The 19,882-nt window shown below is 39.8% G+C and overlaps 1 protein-coding gene across 6 annotated transcripts in view; it reads left to right on the forward strand.

The window, feature by feature from the left end:
• LOC139385206 (dishevelled associated activator of morphogenesis 2) overlaps positions 1-19,882 on the forward strand; it is a 228,096-nt gene that overhangs the window by 156,156 nt on the left and 52,058 nt on the right. For all 6 annotated transcript variants that reach the window (XM_071130316.1, XM_071130319.1, XM_071130317.1 and 3 more), the window contains exon 5: positions 12,419-12,513. In XM_071130316.1, coding sequence (XP_070986417.1) covers positions 12,419-12,513 — 95 coding nt within the window. The remainder of the gene's footprint in view (positions 1-12,418; positions 12,514-19,882) is intronic.

A 19,882-nucleotide genomic window follows, 5' to 3' on the forward strand; every position in this document is an offset into this window, starting at 1 on the left:
CAGTGAAGGGGCAGTAAATTGGTTTAGGAACTATCTTTCCGACAACACTGTGTATATACTGACAATCACAAGTCTAACTGTCTTGAGATTAATATAGGTGTGCCCCAGGGTTCCATTTTTGCTCTTATGGTGTTCTCAATATTTATTAATGATTTGGGAAATGGGATGCTACCAGCGAAGTTACATCAATATGCAGATGATAGTTTTATATTCATGTGCTCCTTCTCTGGTTCAGACTGTTGAAGAGATCCAGACTGCTTTGCAGTTACTGCAGGCCTCCCTTTATGGTCTCAAACTGGTCTTGAATATACAAAAAACTAAATTCATGACCTTTACCAGAGCTAGAACTCTGCCAGAGAACGTTAGCATTGTCACATCTGGTGGCTTATCCATTGACAAAGTGTCATCCAACCAAAAACCTAGGTATTTGGTTGAATGACAAGTTGTCCTTTAAAGTGCATGTGGATAATCTTGTGACAACTTAAATTGGGTTTTTATTTTTTTAATATGGCTTGCTTCCCGCTTATGGCTAGAAAGAAGCTTGTTCAGGCTACTTTTTTTCTCTGTAATTGATTATGGTGATTTGTTGTATATGCATGCAACCTCCTCCGTCTTACAGAGACTGGACTCTGTTTATCATGCATCCTTGCGCTTTATTACAAATGCCAAGTCACTCACCCACCATTTGCACATTGTACCAAATGGTAGGTTGGACCCCACTTTATATGCACAGAAAGATACATTTGTATGTGTTCATCTTCCAAACGCTTTTGGGTAAACTCCCTCTTTACCTCTGTAGTCTGGTCTCTTTCACCACCAGCAGTTACCATACCCACGTCTGCTAGGTTGTTGCTACTTAAGGTCCCCAGGACATACACAGTATTAGGCATGACTGCCTTCTCTTCTTGTGCACCAGACGCATGGAATAATCTACAATCCATGCTTCATCTATATATGTTAGTGCCACTGAATTATTGAAAATATTGATGGGAGACTCTGTTACAGAGGAGTGTAAATGCTTTTTAAAAAAGCTTAATCATGTTGTATTGTTGTATGTTTTAATTATGTTATGTATTGATTGTTGCTGCCTTCTTGGCCAAGTCTCCCTTGATAAAGAGACTCTGGGTCTCAGTGGGCTTTTCCCGGTTAAATAAAGGTTAAATAATAAAATAAAATAGCCGCCACAAGCACAGAGAGGCGGCTGCCTACCTACAAACTTAATATCATTGGCCACTTTAATAAATGGAACACTAGTCACTTTAATAATGCCACTTTGAGAATGTTTACATATCTTGCATTACTCATCACATATGTATAAGGATTTCAAAGTAGTAAAAAAATAAAACAGCAGTTACAATTCCCTAAAATGCTTTTTTATGTTCATTGGAGTGTCACCTATGCCCTTATATTAGTACAATTCAAGAATAAAGCCAATAATTAATTTTTATTGTGATTCATATGAATCTACCTTAGTAAAATGTATTTTTTTTTTATTTTTTAAATACACATTTTTTCATAATCACAAGGTTTTGTCCATGCTTAGACTGGCAGAAATATAACTACCCAGAAAAAATTACATTCATTTATTTTGAATATCACATATTTGATGTCACTGAATTTTTTTAAACAAAAACTTCTTGCCTTCTATGAAAATATCTTTCAATTCATCCTTTGAGATTTGTTTTTCTCTCTGAGTCAACAAAACAAAGTTATTATATTTTAATATAAAATACTAGTGTTATACTGTATGACAATATTTTGTTTCCCTGAATGACACAATAAATACATGCATTTATTTGACCTTTGCATGCCCTTTTGTAATTTGTCGCTTTTTTGTTGTGATTGTTTTAGTTGCATTTCCAGTTGGAGAATTTTCTTCTTTACTTCTCATTTTTCCTTTTGCAGCCGCTTGCAACGCTTTGATAACGTTTTCAGTTTTTCTGGAATGGAGGAAGCAAGTGATTGCTCCAGTGTTTGAGAATGTGGCTCAAGGGATTGCTCTAGTTCTGGAGTCAAGGACTCAGATGGTTGATTGTAGCTATTAACTAATATAATGACTCATTCATTTTTAATCCATAATTTAGTGTGTGTGTGTAATATTAACTAATATAATCCATCAGTTATACCTTAACTGCATTGCAATAAAACATTAAATACAGTGTAATAGTGCAACTTAATGTTATCCACCCAGCTTAATTAATCGGCATGGCCGAGGAGACTGTGTGGCAGGCTGACCACCTGTTATGCGAATGCAATAAGGAGCCAAGGTAAATTGCTAGCTAGCATTAAACTTATCTTATAAAAAACAATGAATCTTAACATAATCACTAGTTAACTTCACATGGTTGATGATATTACTAGTTCATCTAGCTTGTCCTGTGTTGATAATCAATGCGGTGCATGTTAATTCATCATCGAATCACAGCCTATTTCGCCAAACGGGTGATGATTTAACACGTGCATTTGCGAAAAAAGCACTGTCGTTGCACCAATGTGTACCTAACCATAAACATCAAGGCCTTTCTTAAAATCAAAATGCACAAGTATATATTTTTCAAAATCTGCATACTTAGATAATATTGCCTGCTAACATGAATTTCTTTTAACTAGGGAAATTGTGTCACTTCTCTTGTGTTCTGTGCAAGCAGAGTCAGGGTAAATGCAGCAGTTTGGGCCGCCTGGCTCGTTGCAAACTGTGTGAAGACCATTTCTTCCTAACAAAGACCGTAATTAATTTGCCAGAATTATGACATAACATTGAAGGTTGTTCAATGTAACAGAAATATTTAGACTTGGGGATGCCACCCGATAGATAAAATACAGAACAGTTCTGTATTTCACTGAAAGAATAAACGTTTTGTTTTTGAAATGATAGTTTCCTGATTTGACGATATTAATGACCTAAGGCTTGTATTTCTGTGTGTTTATTATGTTATAATTAAGGTTATGATTTGATATTTGATAGAGCAGTCTGACTGAGCTGTGGTAGCGAGCAGCAGGCTCGTAAGCATTCAATCAAACAGCACTTTCCTGCATTTGCCAACAGCTCTTCGCTGTGCTTCAAGCATTGCGCTGTTTGACTTCAAGCCTATCAACTCCCGAGATTAGGCTGGCATACTATAGTGCCTATAAGACCATCCAATAGTCAAAGGTATATGAAATACAAATGGTATAGAGAGAAATAGTCCTATAATTCCTTTAATAACTACAACCTAAAACGTCTTAACTGGGAATATTGAAGACTCATGTTAAAAGGAACCACCAGCTTTCATATGTTCTCATGTTCTGAATCCGGAAGTGCCTCATGTTTTGAAAGCGCTGCGTTCCAATGTGTCCCTATTGAGCAGTGAATGGGCTTATCAACCAGATTACTCTTTCTCCGTATTCCCGAAGGTGTCTACAGCATTGTTATGTAGTTTTACGCATTTATGTTGAAGAATACCCGTAGGCGGCTATATCGCGCAAGCGGTCACCTGATGCTCCCAGAGAGATTATCGCGTAAAATACAGAGGTAGCCATTACTCCAATCGGTCCTACTGAAAAACTAATTGTCCCGATGGATATATTATCGAATAGATATTTGCAAAAACACCTTGAGGATTGATTATGAACAACGTTTGCCATGTTTCTGTCGATATTATGGAGCTAATTTGTAATATTTTTCGCTGTTTTCGTGACTGCAATTTCCGGGCGATTTCTCAGCCAAACGTGAAGAACAAACGGAGCTATTTCGCCTACAAAAATAATATTTTGGGAAAAAAGGAACATTTGCTATCTAACTGGGAGTCTCGCGAGTGAAAACATCCGAAGCTCATCAAAGGTAAACAATTTAATTTGATTGCTTTTCTGATGATTTCCGTGACCAAGCTTGGCTGTCGAAACGTTGGTAATTAAATTATTGCATCTGAGCTCCTAGAGTGTGCGGCTCTCTTTAATTTTATTTACGTGACCAAGTTACCTGCTGCTAGCTGGACAAAAGGCTATGCTATCGATAAACTTACACAAATGCTTGTCTAGCTTTGGCTGTAAAGCATATTTTGAAAATCTGAGATGACAGGGTGATTAACAAAAGGCTAAGCTGTGGCTCAATATATTTCACTTGTGATTTTCATGAATAGGAATATTTTCTAGTAATATTTATGTCTGTTGCGTTATGCTAATTAGTGTCAGATGATGACAACGGTCCCGTTCACGAGATGGGGAGTCACTAGAGGTTAAACGTTAGCTTTTTTACACGGCACATATTGCACTTTTACTTTCTTCTCCAGTGTTTTTGCATTATTTAAACCAAATTCAACATGTTTCATTATTTATTTCAGACTAAATAAATAAAATATATGTATTATATGAAGTTAAAATAAGTGTTTATTGTTAATTCAGTATTGTTGTAAGTGTCATTATTAAAAATATATGTAAATCAGCTTTTTTTGGCCCTCCAATAATCGGTATCAAAAAATCCTATTGCAGAGCGCCAAATTCAAATTAAATTACTATAAACATTAAACTTTCATGAAATCACAAGTGCAATACATCAAAATAAAGCTTAACTTGTTGTTAATCCAGCCGTTGTGTCAGATTTCAAAAAGGCTTTACGACGAAAACAAATCATGCGATTATCTGAGGACAGCGCCCAGCACACAAATGCATAACAAATCATTTTCAACCAGGAAGTTGTGACACGAAAGTCAGAAATAGCGATATAATATATACCTTACCTTTTGAAGATCTTTTTCTGTTGGCACTCCAAAAGGTCCCAATTACATTACAAATGGTCCTTTTTTTTATATCCATAAGAACGCAGTTTATCTGGGGCACTTCAGTTAATAATCCACTCCGTTTCCCTCCAAAGTGCATACAAAATGAATCCAAACATTACCAATGAACTTATCCAAACAAGTCAATCAACGGTTAAAATCAAACCTTAGGTACCATAATACGCAAATAAACAATAACATTTAAGACTGAGAATCGTTATTGTCTTTACCGGAGAAAAATTCCAAAACTCGCTGTCATTCACGCGCTTGGAAACACTATAGCCAAAATGGGAGCCACCTAGAAAAACTGACCGTTGACATCTAGTGGAAAAAGACCGTTGACATCTAGTGGAAGCCCTAGTAACTGCTATCGGGCAAGATTTCGCCCTAATAGAACAGTGCCAGCCATTGAAATCAGTGGTAGGATTATTTTTTTGGGGGGGGGGTTTGTCCTCGGGGTTTCGCCTGCCATTTCAGTTCTGTTATACTCACAGACATTATTTTAACAGTTTTAGGAACTTTAGAGTGTTATCTATCCAAATTTACCAGTATATACATATCCTAGCTTCTGGGCCTGAGTAGCAGGCAGTTTACTTTGGGCACGCTTTTCATCCAAATGTCAAAATACTGCCCCTATCCCAAAGATGTTAACAAACTATAGTTTTGGCAAGTCGGTTAGGACATCTACTTTGTGCATGTTGGAAAGTATTTTTTTTCATTAATTGTTCAGACAGATTATTTCACTTATAATTCACTGTATCACAATTCCAGTGAGTCAGAAGGTTACATACACTAAGTTGACTGTGCCTTTAAACAGCTTGGAAAATTCCAGAAAATGATGCCATGGCTTTGGAAGCTTCTGATAGGCTAATTGACATAATTTGAGTCAATTGGAGGTGTACCTGTGTATGTATGTCAAGGCCTACCTTCAAACTCAGTGCCTTTGCTTGACATCATGGGAAAATCAAAAGAAATCAGCCAAGACCTCAGGAAAAAAATGGTAGACCTCCACAAGTCTGAAGGTACCACGTTCATCTGTGGTACAATAGTATGCAAGTATAAACACTATGGGACCGCGCAGCCGTCATACCGCTCAGGAAGGAGACGCGTTCTGTCTCCTAGAGATGAACTCACTTTGGTGCGAAAAGGGCTAATTAATCCCAGAACAACAGCAAAGAACCTCTTGAAGATGCTGGAGGAAACTGGTTCAGAAGTATCTATATCCACAGTAAAATGAGTCCTATATCGACATAACCTGAAAGGCCGCTCAGCAAGGAAGAAGCCACTGCTCCAAAACCGCATGGGGACAAAGATCTTACTTTTTGGAGAAATGTCCTCTGGTCTGATGAAACAAAGAACTGTTTAGCCATAATGACCATCGTTATGTTTGGAGGAAAAAGGGGGAGGCTTACAAGCCGAAGAACACCATCCCAACCGTGAAGCACGGGAGTGGGAGCATCATGTTGTGGGGGTGCTTTGCTGCAGGAGGGACTGATGCACTTCACAAAATAGATGGCTTCATGAGGAGGGAATTTGTGGATTTATTTAAGCAACATCTCAATACTTTTTTATTTATGTTTTTATTTCACCTTTATTTAACCAGGTTGAGAACAAGTTCTCATTTACAACTGCAACCTGTTCAAGATAAAGCAAAGCAGTTCAACAAAAAACAACACAGATTTACACATGGAATAAACAAAAGTACAATCAATAACACAAAAGAAAAATCGATATACAGTGTGTGCAAATTGAGTAAGGAGTTAAGGTAATAGATAGGGCAATAGTAGCAAAGTAATTACAATTTAGCAAATGAACACTGGAGTGATAGTTGTGCAAGTATAAATCCTGGTGCGCAAAAGAACAAAAAAAAGTAAATAAAAACAATATGGGGATGAGGTAGGTAGTTGGATGGGCTATTTACAGATCGGTAAGCTGCTCAGATAGCTGATGCTTAAAGTTAGTGAGGGAGATATGTCTCCAACTTCAGCAATAATTTAAATTCATTCCAGTCATTGGCAGCAGATAACTGGAAGGAAAGGCGGCCAAACGAGGTGTTGGCTGTGGGGTTGACCAGTGAGATATACCTGCTGGAGCGCATGCTACGGGTGGGTGTTGTTATGGTGACCAGTGAGCACAGATAAGGCGGAGCTCTACCTAGCAAAGACTTATAGATGACCTAGAGCCAGTAGGTCTGGCGACTAATATGTAGCGAGGGCCAGCCGACAAGAGCATGCAGGTCGCAGTGGTGGGTGTTTGGGGCTTTGGTGACAAAACGGATGGCACTGTGATAGACTGCATCCAGTTTGCTGAGTAGAGTGTTGGAGGCTATTTGTAAATGACATCGCCGAAGTCGAGGATCGGTAGGATAGTGGGTCGCAATGGGTCTTCCAAATGGATAATGACCCCAAGCATACTTCCAAAGTTGTGGCAAAATGGCTTAAGGGCAACAAAGTCAAGGTATCGAAGTGGCCATCACAAAGCCCTGACCTAAATCCTATAGAAAATGTGTGGGCAGAACTGAAAAAGCGTGTATGAGCAAGGCCAACAAATCTGACTCAGTTACACCAGTTCTGTCAGGAAGAATGGGTGACAATTCACCCAACTTATTGTGGGAAGCTTGTGGAAGGCTACCTGAAATGTTTGACCCAAGTGAAACAATTTAAAGCCAATGCTACCAAATACTAATTGAGTGTATGTAAACTTCTGACCCATTGGGAATGTGATGAAAGAAACAAAAGCTGAAATAAAAAATTCTCTCTACTATTATAATGACATTTCCATAAAGTGGTGATCCTAACTGACCTAAGGACGGGGAATTTTCACAAATTGTGAAAAATTGAGTTTAAATGTATTTGGCTAAGGTGTATGTAAACTTCCAACTTCAACTGTACTTACCTCATCACATTGATAGAGGGTCTTCAATGGGTCTTCTTTGTGATGTGACACACTGTCACATGATTATCATCATGTGATATGCTTTAAAATGGCTTTTCACCTATGTTATACTGAATGACATTGATGAAGCACAAAAGTCCAGATACAAGTTATTTAAGTTTTTAAATAATTTTTAGATACAGTATGTCATCCATTATTCTATATATTGTTGCAAACACTAACACAATTATGCCATGGGTGTTCATTTATATTATTAGGAGGAATATCTACATTTTAAAAACAATTTTGTCATTAGAATTTCAACCCAGACAGTTACACTGAAGGACATTTTGACGCTTTAGAGCTCAATAACTCCCTTAATTTAATAGTTTCCAATACAAATTTTCCGGGTCAAAAGAAGAGTTGAGTGATTTAACAATATATTTATACGTATTTATATTTTTATGTTAAATGAATGGCTTCGGACACCAAATGTACACTTCTCGTCTTTGACCCATATAATGTATACTGTATCCTTCACTATCTATTCTTTACTATCTATTGCATCTTAGCCGCTCTGTCATTGCTCATCCGTATATTTTATACAGTGCCTTGCGAAAGTATTCGGCCCCCTTGAACTTTGCGACCTTTTGCCACATTTCAGGCTTCAAACATAAAGATATAAAACTGCACGCCCAATTTTTCAGTTTTTGATTTGTTAAAAAAGTTTGAAATATCCAATAAATGTCGTTCCACTTCATGATTGTGTCCCACTTGTTGTTGATTCTTCACAAAAAAATACAGTTTTATATCTTTATGTTTGAAGCCTGAAATGTGGCAAAAGGTTGCAAAGTTCAAGGGGGCCGAATACTTTCTCAAGGCACTGTACCTATATATTCTTATCCCATTCCTTTACCAGATTGTGTGTTTTCGGTTTTGTTGTGGAATTTGTTAGATATTAGGTTATGTCATGAAGTTGTTAGATATTACCTGTTAGATACTGCTGCACTGTCGGATCTAGATGCATAAGCATTTCGATACACTCGCAATAACATCTGCTAACCATGTGCATTTGACCAATACAATTTGATTTGATTTTAACAAGTATTATGTTGACAGTGGAGTACTAACTAGCAGACTAGCGTTTGGGACCCAGTCAGTGCATGCTGTGAGATCTTCTGCATTGGTTATGGGCTTTCAATATTCCCCTGGGGCAGTTTTCTGTGTCGTACCTGGCACGAACAGCTAAATAATGTATTTAGTTTACAGATTTTTGTAGGCTATAGAGTGCAAACTTGTCCCGTGTCATTCAGGCTGAGGATACAGGGCCAACCAAGTAATGGCATTTGATATTTGGGCTTTCTCCACGTTACATTTTTTTATCATTTTCCTGGCAGACATACAACAAACATTGTTTATATGTCAGCTATTTTTACAGCTGTTTTTGTTTATTGACTCAGGTAAGGAACAAGTGTGTCCTACCTGAGCCTGGTACATATGGTAGATATCTGGAAATACTATTACTGAAGCGGAGGAACACACAAACAAACCCCATTTTGGTTGTATAGAAATCCCTAAGATTTCATGCTTTAGTGCTGTGAGAGCCCCCCATTTCTCTCCCCACTTTTCATTCACCCCCTTCATCTCTCCCTCTTCACAAATTTTCTCTCCCACTGTCTGTCTTTCTGTCCTCCACCCAGTGAGATTACACCGGCTCCCGAACACCATTCATAGAACACTTTCAGAGCCCTGTGCTGTACAGTTTCTCCACCTCCAAGTTGAGAATTCAATAGCCACCAAGCACCAACTCAAAATGGTAGCTAGCGCCCAGTTCTGATAAGCCACATTAAGTGTCTCTAACCTGCTGTGCAGAGAGTAGCTAACACTTTGTACCTCAGAGTTCTCCTTTGGAGTTCAGAGGGTTTCTGTTGGGATTGCATGACTAGCTGGAGGTGTGGGTTGGGTTGTCTTGCGAGCTAGCGCCTATTGTTAGAATTAGCATCTGTGTGTAATGACTGGCTAGCGCTAGTATAAAAACGTAGATGTCTGGCATCTTTCGTAGTTCTGGAGAGCTACAGGGGGTGCAGGCTCTTGTTCAAGCCGAGCACTAACAAACAGACTTCAACTAATTGTTTTTGCTTGATTGGTACAAGAGCCAGCACATACTGTAGCTTTCCAGGACCAGGGTTGGCGACCATTGCATGATAAAACATTTGGTTTTAGGCTAGCATTTACATAGTGTCTGGCTGGCTAGATTCTAGGCCTGAAATAGTGTGCTCTACTGTGGGTAAGCAGAAGGGTAAGGTACTGTGTCTGGCCACAGGTTAGCACTAGCACACAAATACCAGATGTATCTGGAAGTTAGCATTTTGGCTAGTAGCTTTGACACGGTGAACTGGCTCACTGCACAAGCAAATAGTTCCTCCTCTCTCTGAATCCTCTGTCCAACTTCCTATTGAGAATGAACATACTTATTTAGAGAAACAGGAGCCAGAGACATGACTACTTGGCAAGGGCCTCGGAACCATCTGGACAAGGCTAAGCCGGCCCGATGGATGTTATGACTGAAACATCTGTAGGTTACACAGACGCACACAGAACCAGAAGTATATATGGAAGTACTTTAGTGCCAAAGGGTTAGATATTTTTCAAATCTCTGAGACACTTCAAAACATACTGTTTCGCCACATTTGAATGTTATTCAATGCGTTTCTTTGGACTAACGGTAGTTAGGCCAAATTCAATTTTTCATCAAATATTTTTTATCTATATTTTTGTGATTCTTACTGGGGTCCTAAAATTCTAAATGAAATAGTTAAAGGATCCTTGGTGTGCCCATCTTAAAACAATTCCATGTGTTAGTTTAGTAGAAACCCAGCCCCGGGCCCTTAGACCTTTTGGCATAGTCGTACAGCCTCTACAAACGCATTACGCCTCTTTAATAGGAACATAGCAGGAAAACCCCCAAAACCCCGAAAACCCCAAAAACAGAGCCAGTCCCCCATAATGAGCTTAGATGTTGGTGAGCAATCTTTTTACACATAGCTTTTCTGGTGTTACGGATGACTGAGAGATCTACATATACCATGGCATTGTTGAATATTCCTTTCTGATTGGCTTGAAGGGCATTTTAGAGCATGCATTATTTCCCTATAACGCGCTGTGTATTTGCACGGTAGAATTCAATGGCTATAGTTCATTTTTAGTTTTGTTTATTCAAGTTTTGTTTGAGTTGCTTTTGGTATTGGTATTGTTGAATTCAATTTTCATAATAGCAAGCTAGGACTGATGGTTTGGTTAGCTAAACTAGCAAGTCTGTTTGATTGGTTACCACGTCAACTACTGTAGCTATCTAATAAACTTGCTACTTACTTCAGTGGATGTTGAACACATTTCTACCGGCAAATGTGTAAATGGTATAAAAGTCATAATGTCCTAAACATAGCTAAATGACGGCATTGCCACATTTGCATAATTGGCCTTTGGCATATAATTGTGATGGACTCTGTAGGAGAGAGGAATAACGTCGTGGGAGAGACAAAAAGTGAGTAAAAAACACCCCAAATATGTTTAGAACTACAAATTAACTTTCTTCTGTCGATTCTGGGTTTTTTTATGTCACAATTCCAACCCTCCTCCTTTATCTGGGCTTGGGACCGGCAAAATTGACTTTTTTTTTTATTAAAAAAATATTACATTTTACATCCCACCCTGAAAGTAAGCCAGGGCGGGATCAGCCAGCGGCGGCTTCCCGCATGCGCGATTCATTTGCAGTCTGGACACGGAGGGGTGAACATATCCTGCTCTGACTGCAGCGAGAGGACTGGGCCGCCTGTGAGTGTTGTGGTACTGGGGTATGGCCCACGGCAGTACCTGCACCCGCTGCTCATTGAGAAGAGTGAGAACGATATGTGCTTTCACATCAGCATATCCAATAACACCAGAAAAGGTTGCTAGATTTGTCGCTAGTCGCTTTTTTGAAAATGTGTCGCTAGAGTGGTCTGAATACTCGCTCAATATAGCGTCAAAGTCGCCAACACTGCTAGCGCGTCATCCAACACACCTTCCACGTCGTTCATTATTTTCCATAGAATGTATAGCCCCTCGTTGATTATCCCTTACACACAGCAACAGCGCACAGCCTCCATATAATTAATTTCATGATGATAATAATGCTGAGCTCTCTTTGTACACAATCAGTCCTGGGTTCAAATACTATTCCTAAACTATCAACCACTTTCACAAACATTCGAAGCAAGTATTCAGACATCGTCCACTTGAAAATACAATTAGTGAAGCACTTCAATGTACCTGGAAATACACCTGGAAAGTATTTTAAAATACTTAAGTATTCTGACTCAAATACACTCTTATACATTCAACCCAGGCATCTGAAAACGGTACTTGAAACAAGAATGCGAAAATCCTGTCGAATATAACTTGGCAGACCACCTGGCATTCACTCAAACAAAATCACCTGGTTTGGGCTGTGCAAATTGAAAATACTCAAATACACAGAAAAAGTTTTTCAAATACCAGATACTCAAATACACATGCATTTGAACCCTGGTCTGCCCACAGTGTAGCTTGGTCGCCCCTCCCCACCCACTGAAAGTCAAACTTATTGGAGAACTCCAATGATGAACTGATTTTGTGTTCCTTATTGTGAAGTTATGATAAAGATCCTTCAGACTCCCTTCAACTAAGCCAGAATCAAAGGTTCTCCTTTAAAATACCGTTATCATATTTTTTTTCTGCTGTGTCATGGAGTATGTTTTGTCATTGTGCAGATGCAGACCCTGTTCGCCTTTGACGAGGAGGAGATGGAGATGAGGAACAAAGTGGTGGAGGACCTGAAAACAGCACTTCGGACTCAGCCAATGAGGTAGGGTTTTGAACCACAGCTGGCAAACATTGTCATTAACAGCTGTTCATCCTCATCTTTCACCTATCTACCTCAGGATGACGCTCTTGTTACTCACACTCTATGGTCAAGTTAAATCTCTCCGTAAGAGAGCACTGTGTCACAAGGTAGGTCTATACACTTCATTACTTACAGTATATAGTGTATATGGGATCATTTTCATCACCAGAAAAGCTTTTGCACTCTTTATTAGACAGGGCAATTCCCCTCTCCTCTGTTTGACACATTCAACAGCAGCTTTGAGATCTCATTGATCAACCACACAGAAACATGTGAGGAGGTTTAGACAGCCCAGCCAATATTACATCTCCCACTGTCAGGAGCATGTCTGTGCCTGTTAAGTGATGTAGTGATCTGGACCAAGATGGGGGGTGTTGAGTTTTTCCAGTGCAGCGTCAGCCTTAAGTGTGGAGTAACAGATTCCCACGAGGACCACGGTGTCTGGGTCACGTCTGGGTTTGTGTGTGTGCATGTGTATCATGTTGAAGTGGACAGGGTGATTAGCGCTAGCCTTATTGCGCCTGACCACCTTTGGCTTGTAGTCTTTCATTTTGTAGAACCAAGTAACATCATACAGAACCACAGCGCTAATACTTATGAGGATGTTAAGGAGGCAAGAAGTATGAAAGTTATTTGTGAGCAGGATGAGGAATGCACAAATGTAGGCTAAGATTCCCTATAATATGAATTTCCACAAACAGCTCTAAGAATGAATTATTTGCATAAAGGATTGTTTTAGCCTCACATTTGGACATTACAAGAAGCTGGCTGTATTCCCTTTGTTTCATTTCTAGTGCAACTTCAAACAGGGTTAAAAAAAGACAAACCACCAGAAAAACGTATTTACCTGATTAATCTTGTCATTAGCTATATGACATTATCGATCTACTCCATAACGTTCACAATACCAATTATGTTGGAGTGAGTACATTGTTCTGTTTTCCACTCTTACTCTCCAACGTACCTACAGTGTTTAGACCGCTTGACTTTTTCCAAATGTTTATTTTATTTTTATCGTACATCAGTCTACACACAATACCCCATAATGGCAAAGCAAAAACAGGTTTTTAGAAATGTTTGCAAATGTATAAAAATTCTAAAATGGAAGTAGCACATTAACGTAAGTATTCAAACCCTTTACTAAGTACTTTTGTTGAAGCACCTTTGGCAGCGATTACAGCCTCAAGTCTTCTTGGGTATGACGCTATAAGCTTGGCACACCTGTATTTGGGGAGTTTCTCCCATTCTTCTCTGCAGATCCTCTCACGCTCTGTCAGGTTGGATGGGGAGCGTTGCTGTACAGCTATTTTCAGATCTCTCCAGAGATGTTCGATCAGGTTAAAGTCTGAGTTCTGGCTAGGCCAGTCAAGGACATTCAGAGACTTGTACCGAAGCCACTCCTGCGTTTTCTTGGCTGTGTGCTTAGGGTTGTTGTCCTGTTGGAAGGTGAACCTTCGCCCCAGAGCGCTCTGGAGCAGGTTTTCATCAAGGATCTCTCTGTAATTTGCTCCATTCATCTTTCCCTCGATCCTGACTAGTCTCCCAGTCCCTGCCGCTGAAAAACATTCGCACAGCATGATGCTGCCACCACCATGCTCCACCGTAGGGATGGTGCCAGGTTTTTTCCAGAAGTGACGCTTGCAAACTCCAAGCAGACTGTCATGTGCCTTTTTACTGAGGAGTGGTTACGGTCTGGCCACTCTAACATAAAGGCCTAATTAGTGGAGTGCAGCAGAGATGGTTGTCCTTCTGGAAAGTTCTCCCATCTCCACAGAGTACTTATAGAGCTCTGTCAGAGTGGCCATTGGGTTCTTGGTCACCTCCCTGACCAAGGCCCTTCTCCCCCGATTGCTCAGTTTGGCCGGGCGGCTAGCTCTAGGTTTTTTGGTTTTTGCTCTGACATGCACTGTCAACTGTGGGACCTTATATAAACAGGTGTTTGCCTTTCCAAATCATGTCCAATCAATTGAATTTACCACAGGTGGACTCCAATCAAGTTGTAGAAACATCTCAAGGATGATCAATGGTAACAGGATGCACCTGAGCTCAATTTTGAGACTCATAGCAAAGGGTCTGAATACTAATGTTAATAAGGTATTTCTGATTTTTACATTTTTTAATACGTTTGCAATATTTTCTAAACTATTTTCAATTTGTCTTTATGGGGTACTGTGTAGATTGATGAGCAAAATGTTTTATATAATCCATTTTAGAATAAAATAACGTAACAAAATGTGGGAAATGTAAAGGGGTCTGAATAATTTCCGAATGCACCGTATATTCCTATATTTCTTTCTTCCTCACTTCTCCTCTCCTAGTATGTTCGTCTCTTCTCACTTTTCTCAGTTGCATTTCGTTAACTAGATGGTAATTTTTCAATTAAGAAACATTGTGTGACTTGCTTCCGCTCTTTGAAAGTAGTTGTGTGGCATTGGATAGGATAGCATGAACATGTGAAAGTTTGAACTGTTCAAGATTTATTTTATGCAAATGTAAGGGAGATTTATATACTTAACATTAAGAACACCTGCTCTTTCCATGACAGAGACTGAACAGGTGAATCCAAGTGAAATCCAGGTGAAATCCAGGGTCAAAGTTGGTTTTGTGTCTCTAGCTTATACGGTTAAAGAGTTACTGTTGGTGGGTTATTTTATACACATTTATGCAAATGTTTATACAGTGCCTTCAGAAAGTATTCATACCCCTTGACTTATTCCAAATTTGGTTGTTACAACTTGAATTCAAAATGGATTAAATTGAATCCACACACAATTGAATTGAATTGAATTCTTACACACCTTAACCCATAATGACAAAGTGAAAACACCTGGATTGTGCAACATTTGCCCATTATTATTTTCAAAATTCTTCAAGCTCTGTCAAATTGTTGTTGATCATTGCTAGACAACCATTTTCAGGTCTTGTCATAGATTTTCAAGTACATTTAATTCAAAACCTGCCTCTCATGAGCATTCACTGTCTTCTTGGTAAGCAAGTCCAGTGTAGATTTGGCCTTGTGTTTTAGGTTATTGTCCTGCTGAAAGGTGAATTCATCTCCCAGTGTCTAGTGTAAAGCAGACTAAACGAGGTTTTCCTCTCAGATTTTTCCTGTACTTAGCTCCATTACGTTTATTTTTTATCCTAAAAAAACTCCCCAGTCCTTAACGATTACAAGCATACCCATAACATGATACATCCATGACGATGTGTTTTATTGGATTTCCCCCAAACATAACACTTTGTATTCAGGACAAAAAGTGAATATGTTTTGGAATATTTGTATTCTGTACAGGCTTCCTTTTCACTCTGTCAATTAGGTTCACCTGACTTAGAATTCCTCACAATCAAATGTCGACCGCATTATCTACCAAGGGAATTCTCTTCGATTATAATCACAGCCCCTCCCCAAGCAGACACATCGATGGCCCTGAACGACCTTTATTTGACTCTATGTAAACTGGAAACCACATATCCTGAGGCTGCATTCATTGTAGCTGGGGATTTTAACAAGGCTAATCTGAAAACAAGACTCCCTAACTTCAATCAGCATATCGATTGTGCTACCAGGGCTGGTAAAACCCTGGATCATTGTTATTATAACTTCCGCGACGCATATAAGGCCCTCCCCCGCCCTCCTTTCAGAATAGCTGACCAAGACTCCATTTTGTTGCTTCCAGCCTACAGGCAGAAACTAAAACAAGAAGCTCCCGCGCTCAGGTCTGTTCACCGCTGGTCCGATCAATCTGATTCCACGCTTCAAGACTGCTTTGATTTTATTTTTTATTTTTATTTCATCTTTATTTAACCAGGTAGGCAAGTTGAGAACAAGTTCTCATTTACAATTGCGACCTGGCCAAGATAAAGCAAAGCAGTTCGACACATACAACGACACAGAGTTACACATGGAGTAAAACAAACATACAGTCAATAATACAGTATAAACAAGTCTATATACGATGTGAGCAAATGAGGTGAGATAAGGGAGGTAAAGGCAAAAAAAGGCCATGGTGGCAAAGTAAATACAATATAGCAAGTAAAATCGATCACGTGGATTGGGATATGTTCCGCATTGCGTCCAACAACAACATTGACGAATACGCTGATTCGGTGAGCGAGTTCATCAGAAAGTGCATCGGCGATGCCGTACCCACAGCAACTATCAAAACAGTCCCAAACCGGAAACATGACCAAATACAAACAGTGTAGCTATTCCCTCTTCAAGGCAATCAAACAAGCTAAGTGTCAGTATAGAGACAAAGTAGAGTCGGAATTCAACGGCTCAGACACAAGAGGCATGTGGCAGGGTCTCCAGTCAATCATGGATTACACATAGAAAACCAGCCCCGTCGCGGACCAGGATGTCTTGCTCCCAGACAGACTAAATAACGTTTTTGCTCGCTTTGAGGACAATACAGTGGGCTCTCCTTCACTGCAGCCGACGTGAGTTAAACATTTAAACGTGTTAACCCTCGCAAGGTCTGCAGGCCCAGACGGCATCCCCAGCCGTGTCCTCAGAGCATGCGCAGACCAAACGAACATATTCAATCAATCTTTATCCCAGTCTGCTGTTCCCACATGCTTCAAGAGGGCCACTATTGTTCCTTTTGCCAAGAAAGATAAGGTAACTGAGCTATACGACTACCCCGTAGCACTCACTTCCGTCATCATGAAGTGCTTTGAGAGACTAGTCAAGGACCATATCACCTCCACCCTACCTGACACACTAGACCCACTCCAATTTGCTTACCGCCCCAATAAGTCCACAGATGACGCAACCACACTGCACACTGCCCTAACCCATCTGGACAAGAGGAATACCTATGTGAGAATGCTGTTCATCGACTACAGCTCAGCATTTAACACCATGGTACCCTCCAAACTCGTCATCAAGCTCGAGACCCTGGGTCTCGACCCACCCTGTGCAACTGGGTACTGGGAGGAGGTGAGGGCCCTAGGAGTGTGGTGTCAGGAAAATGACCTCACACTCAACGTCAACAAAACTAAGGAGATGATTATGGACTTCAGGAAACAGCATAGGGAGCACCCCCCTATCCACATCGATGGGACAGTAGTGGAGAGGGTAGTAAGTTTTAAGTTCCTCGGCGTACACATCACGGACAAACTGAATTGGTCCACCCACACAGACAGCGTTGTGAAGAAGGCGCAACAGCGCCTCTTCAACCTCAGGAGGCTGAAGAAATTCGGCTTGTCACCAAAAGCACTCACAAACTTCTACAGATGCACAATCGAGTTGCCTGGTACTGCAACTGCTCCGCCCACAACCGTAAGGCTCTCCAGAGGGTAGTGAGTTCTTCACAACGCATCACCGGGGGCAAACTACCTGCCCTCCAGGACACCCACACCACCCGATGTCACAGGAAGGCCATAAAGATCAAGGACAACAACCACCCGAGCAACTGCATGTTCACCCTGCTATCATCCAGAAGGCGAGGTCAGTACAGATGCATCAAAGCAGGGACAGAGAGACTGAAAAACAGCTTCTATCTCAATCAGACTGTTAAACAGCCACCACTAACATTGAGTGGCTGCTGCCAACATACTGACTCAACTACAGCCACTTTAATAATGGGAATTGATGGAAATTGATGTAAAAATGTATCACTAGCCACTTTAAACAATGTCACTTAATATAATGTTTACATACCCTACATTACTCATCTCATATGTATATGTATATACTGTACTCATTTATACTGCTGCATCTACTGCATCTTGCCATCGTTATGTAGTACATGTATCACTAGCCACTTTAAACTATGCCACTTTATGTTTATACACTCTACATTACTCATCTCATATGTATATACTGTACTCTATACCATCTACTGCATCTTGCCTATGCCGTTCTGTACCATCACTCATTCATATATATTTATGTACATGTTCTTTATCCCTTTACACTTGTGTGTATAAGGTAGTAGTTGTGGAATTGTTAGGTTAGATTACTCGTTGGTTACTACTGCATTGTCGGAACTAGAAGCACAAGCTTTTCGCTACACTCGCATTAACATCTGCTAACCATGTGTATGTGACAAATACATTTTGAATTTGATTTGATTTAGTATTGTGGAGTAACTAAAATGTTGTTGATTCTTACTCAGTTTTCTCATATCACAGCCATTAAACTCTGTAACTGTTTTAAAGTTGGCCTCATGGTGAAATCCCTGAGCAGTTTCCTTCCTCTCCCGCAACTGAGTTAGGAATCTTTGTAATGATCCAAAGTTGAATGAATAACTTCACCATGCTCAAAGAGATATTCAGTGTCAGCTTTTTTTATGTTTACCACTCTACCAATAGGTGCCCTTCTTTGCGAGGCATTGGAAAACCTCCCTGGTCTTTGTTTGAAATTCACTGTTCGACTGAGGGACCTTACAGATAATTGAATGTGTGGGGTACAGAGATGAGGTATTCATAACAAAATGCTGTTAAACACTTATTTCACACAGAGTGAGTCCATGAAACTTAATATATTACTTGTTAAGCACATTGTTACTCCTGAATTTATTTAGGCTTGCCATAACAAAGTTGTTGAATAGTTATTCACTCTAGACATTTCAGCTTTTCATTTTAAAATAATGGAAATTAATGGAAATGTTGAAAAACTGAATTCTACTTTGACATTATTGTGTGTAGGCCCATGAAAAAAAATCTATCCATTTCAAATGATTGCTGTAACATAACAACATGTGGAAAAAGTCAAGAGGTGTGAGTACTTTCTGAAGGTACTGTAGTTATAGTTGATAAAAGTTATTAAAACCTCTTAACAGGTTAAGGATCAGGCTCTTCTTTTCAGTTTCTGCCTAAAATGACATACCCAAATCTAACTGCCTGTAGCTCAGGACCAGAAGCAACGATATGCATATTCTTGATATCAATCGAAAGGAAACACTTTGAAGTTTGTGGAAATGTGAAATTAATGTAGGAGAACATAACACAATAGATCTGGTAAAAGGTAATACAAAGAAAAAAACTCATTTTTATTTTTGCATCATCTTTGACATTAAAAAGTATAGCCACACATTCAGCTAGGAAGCTGGATGTAGTTTAGATGGTGTCCACAAGAGGGCAACCGTGTATGTGCAAAGTTTCAGACTGATAACTTCAAGAATACTTCTCAGATAGAGTTCAGTGTGTCAAATCAGAGGGCCCGGACCTCTGGCAGTCTCTATGGGGGTGCCACAGGGTTCAATTCTCGGGCTGACTCTTTTCTCTGTATATATCAATGATGTCGCTCTTGCTGCTGGTGATTCTTTAATCCACCTCTACGCAGACGACACCATTCTGTATTCATCTAGCCGCTCTTTGGACA

This window comes from Oncorhynchus clarkii, chromosome 26 (assembly GCF_045791955.1).
Source record: "Oncorhynchus clarkii lewisi isolate Uvic-CL-2024 chromosome 26, UVic_Ocla_1.0, whole genome shotgun sequence".
NCBI lineage: Eukaryota > Metazoa > Chordata > Actinopteri > Salmoniformes > Salmonidae > Oncorhynchus > Oncorhynchus clarkii.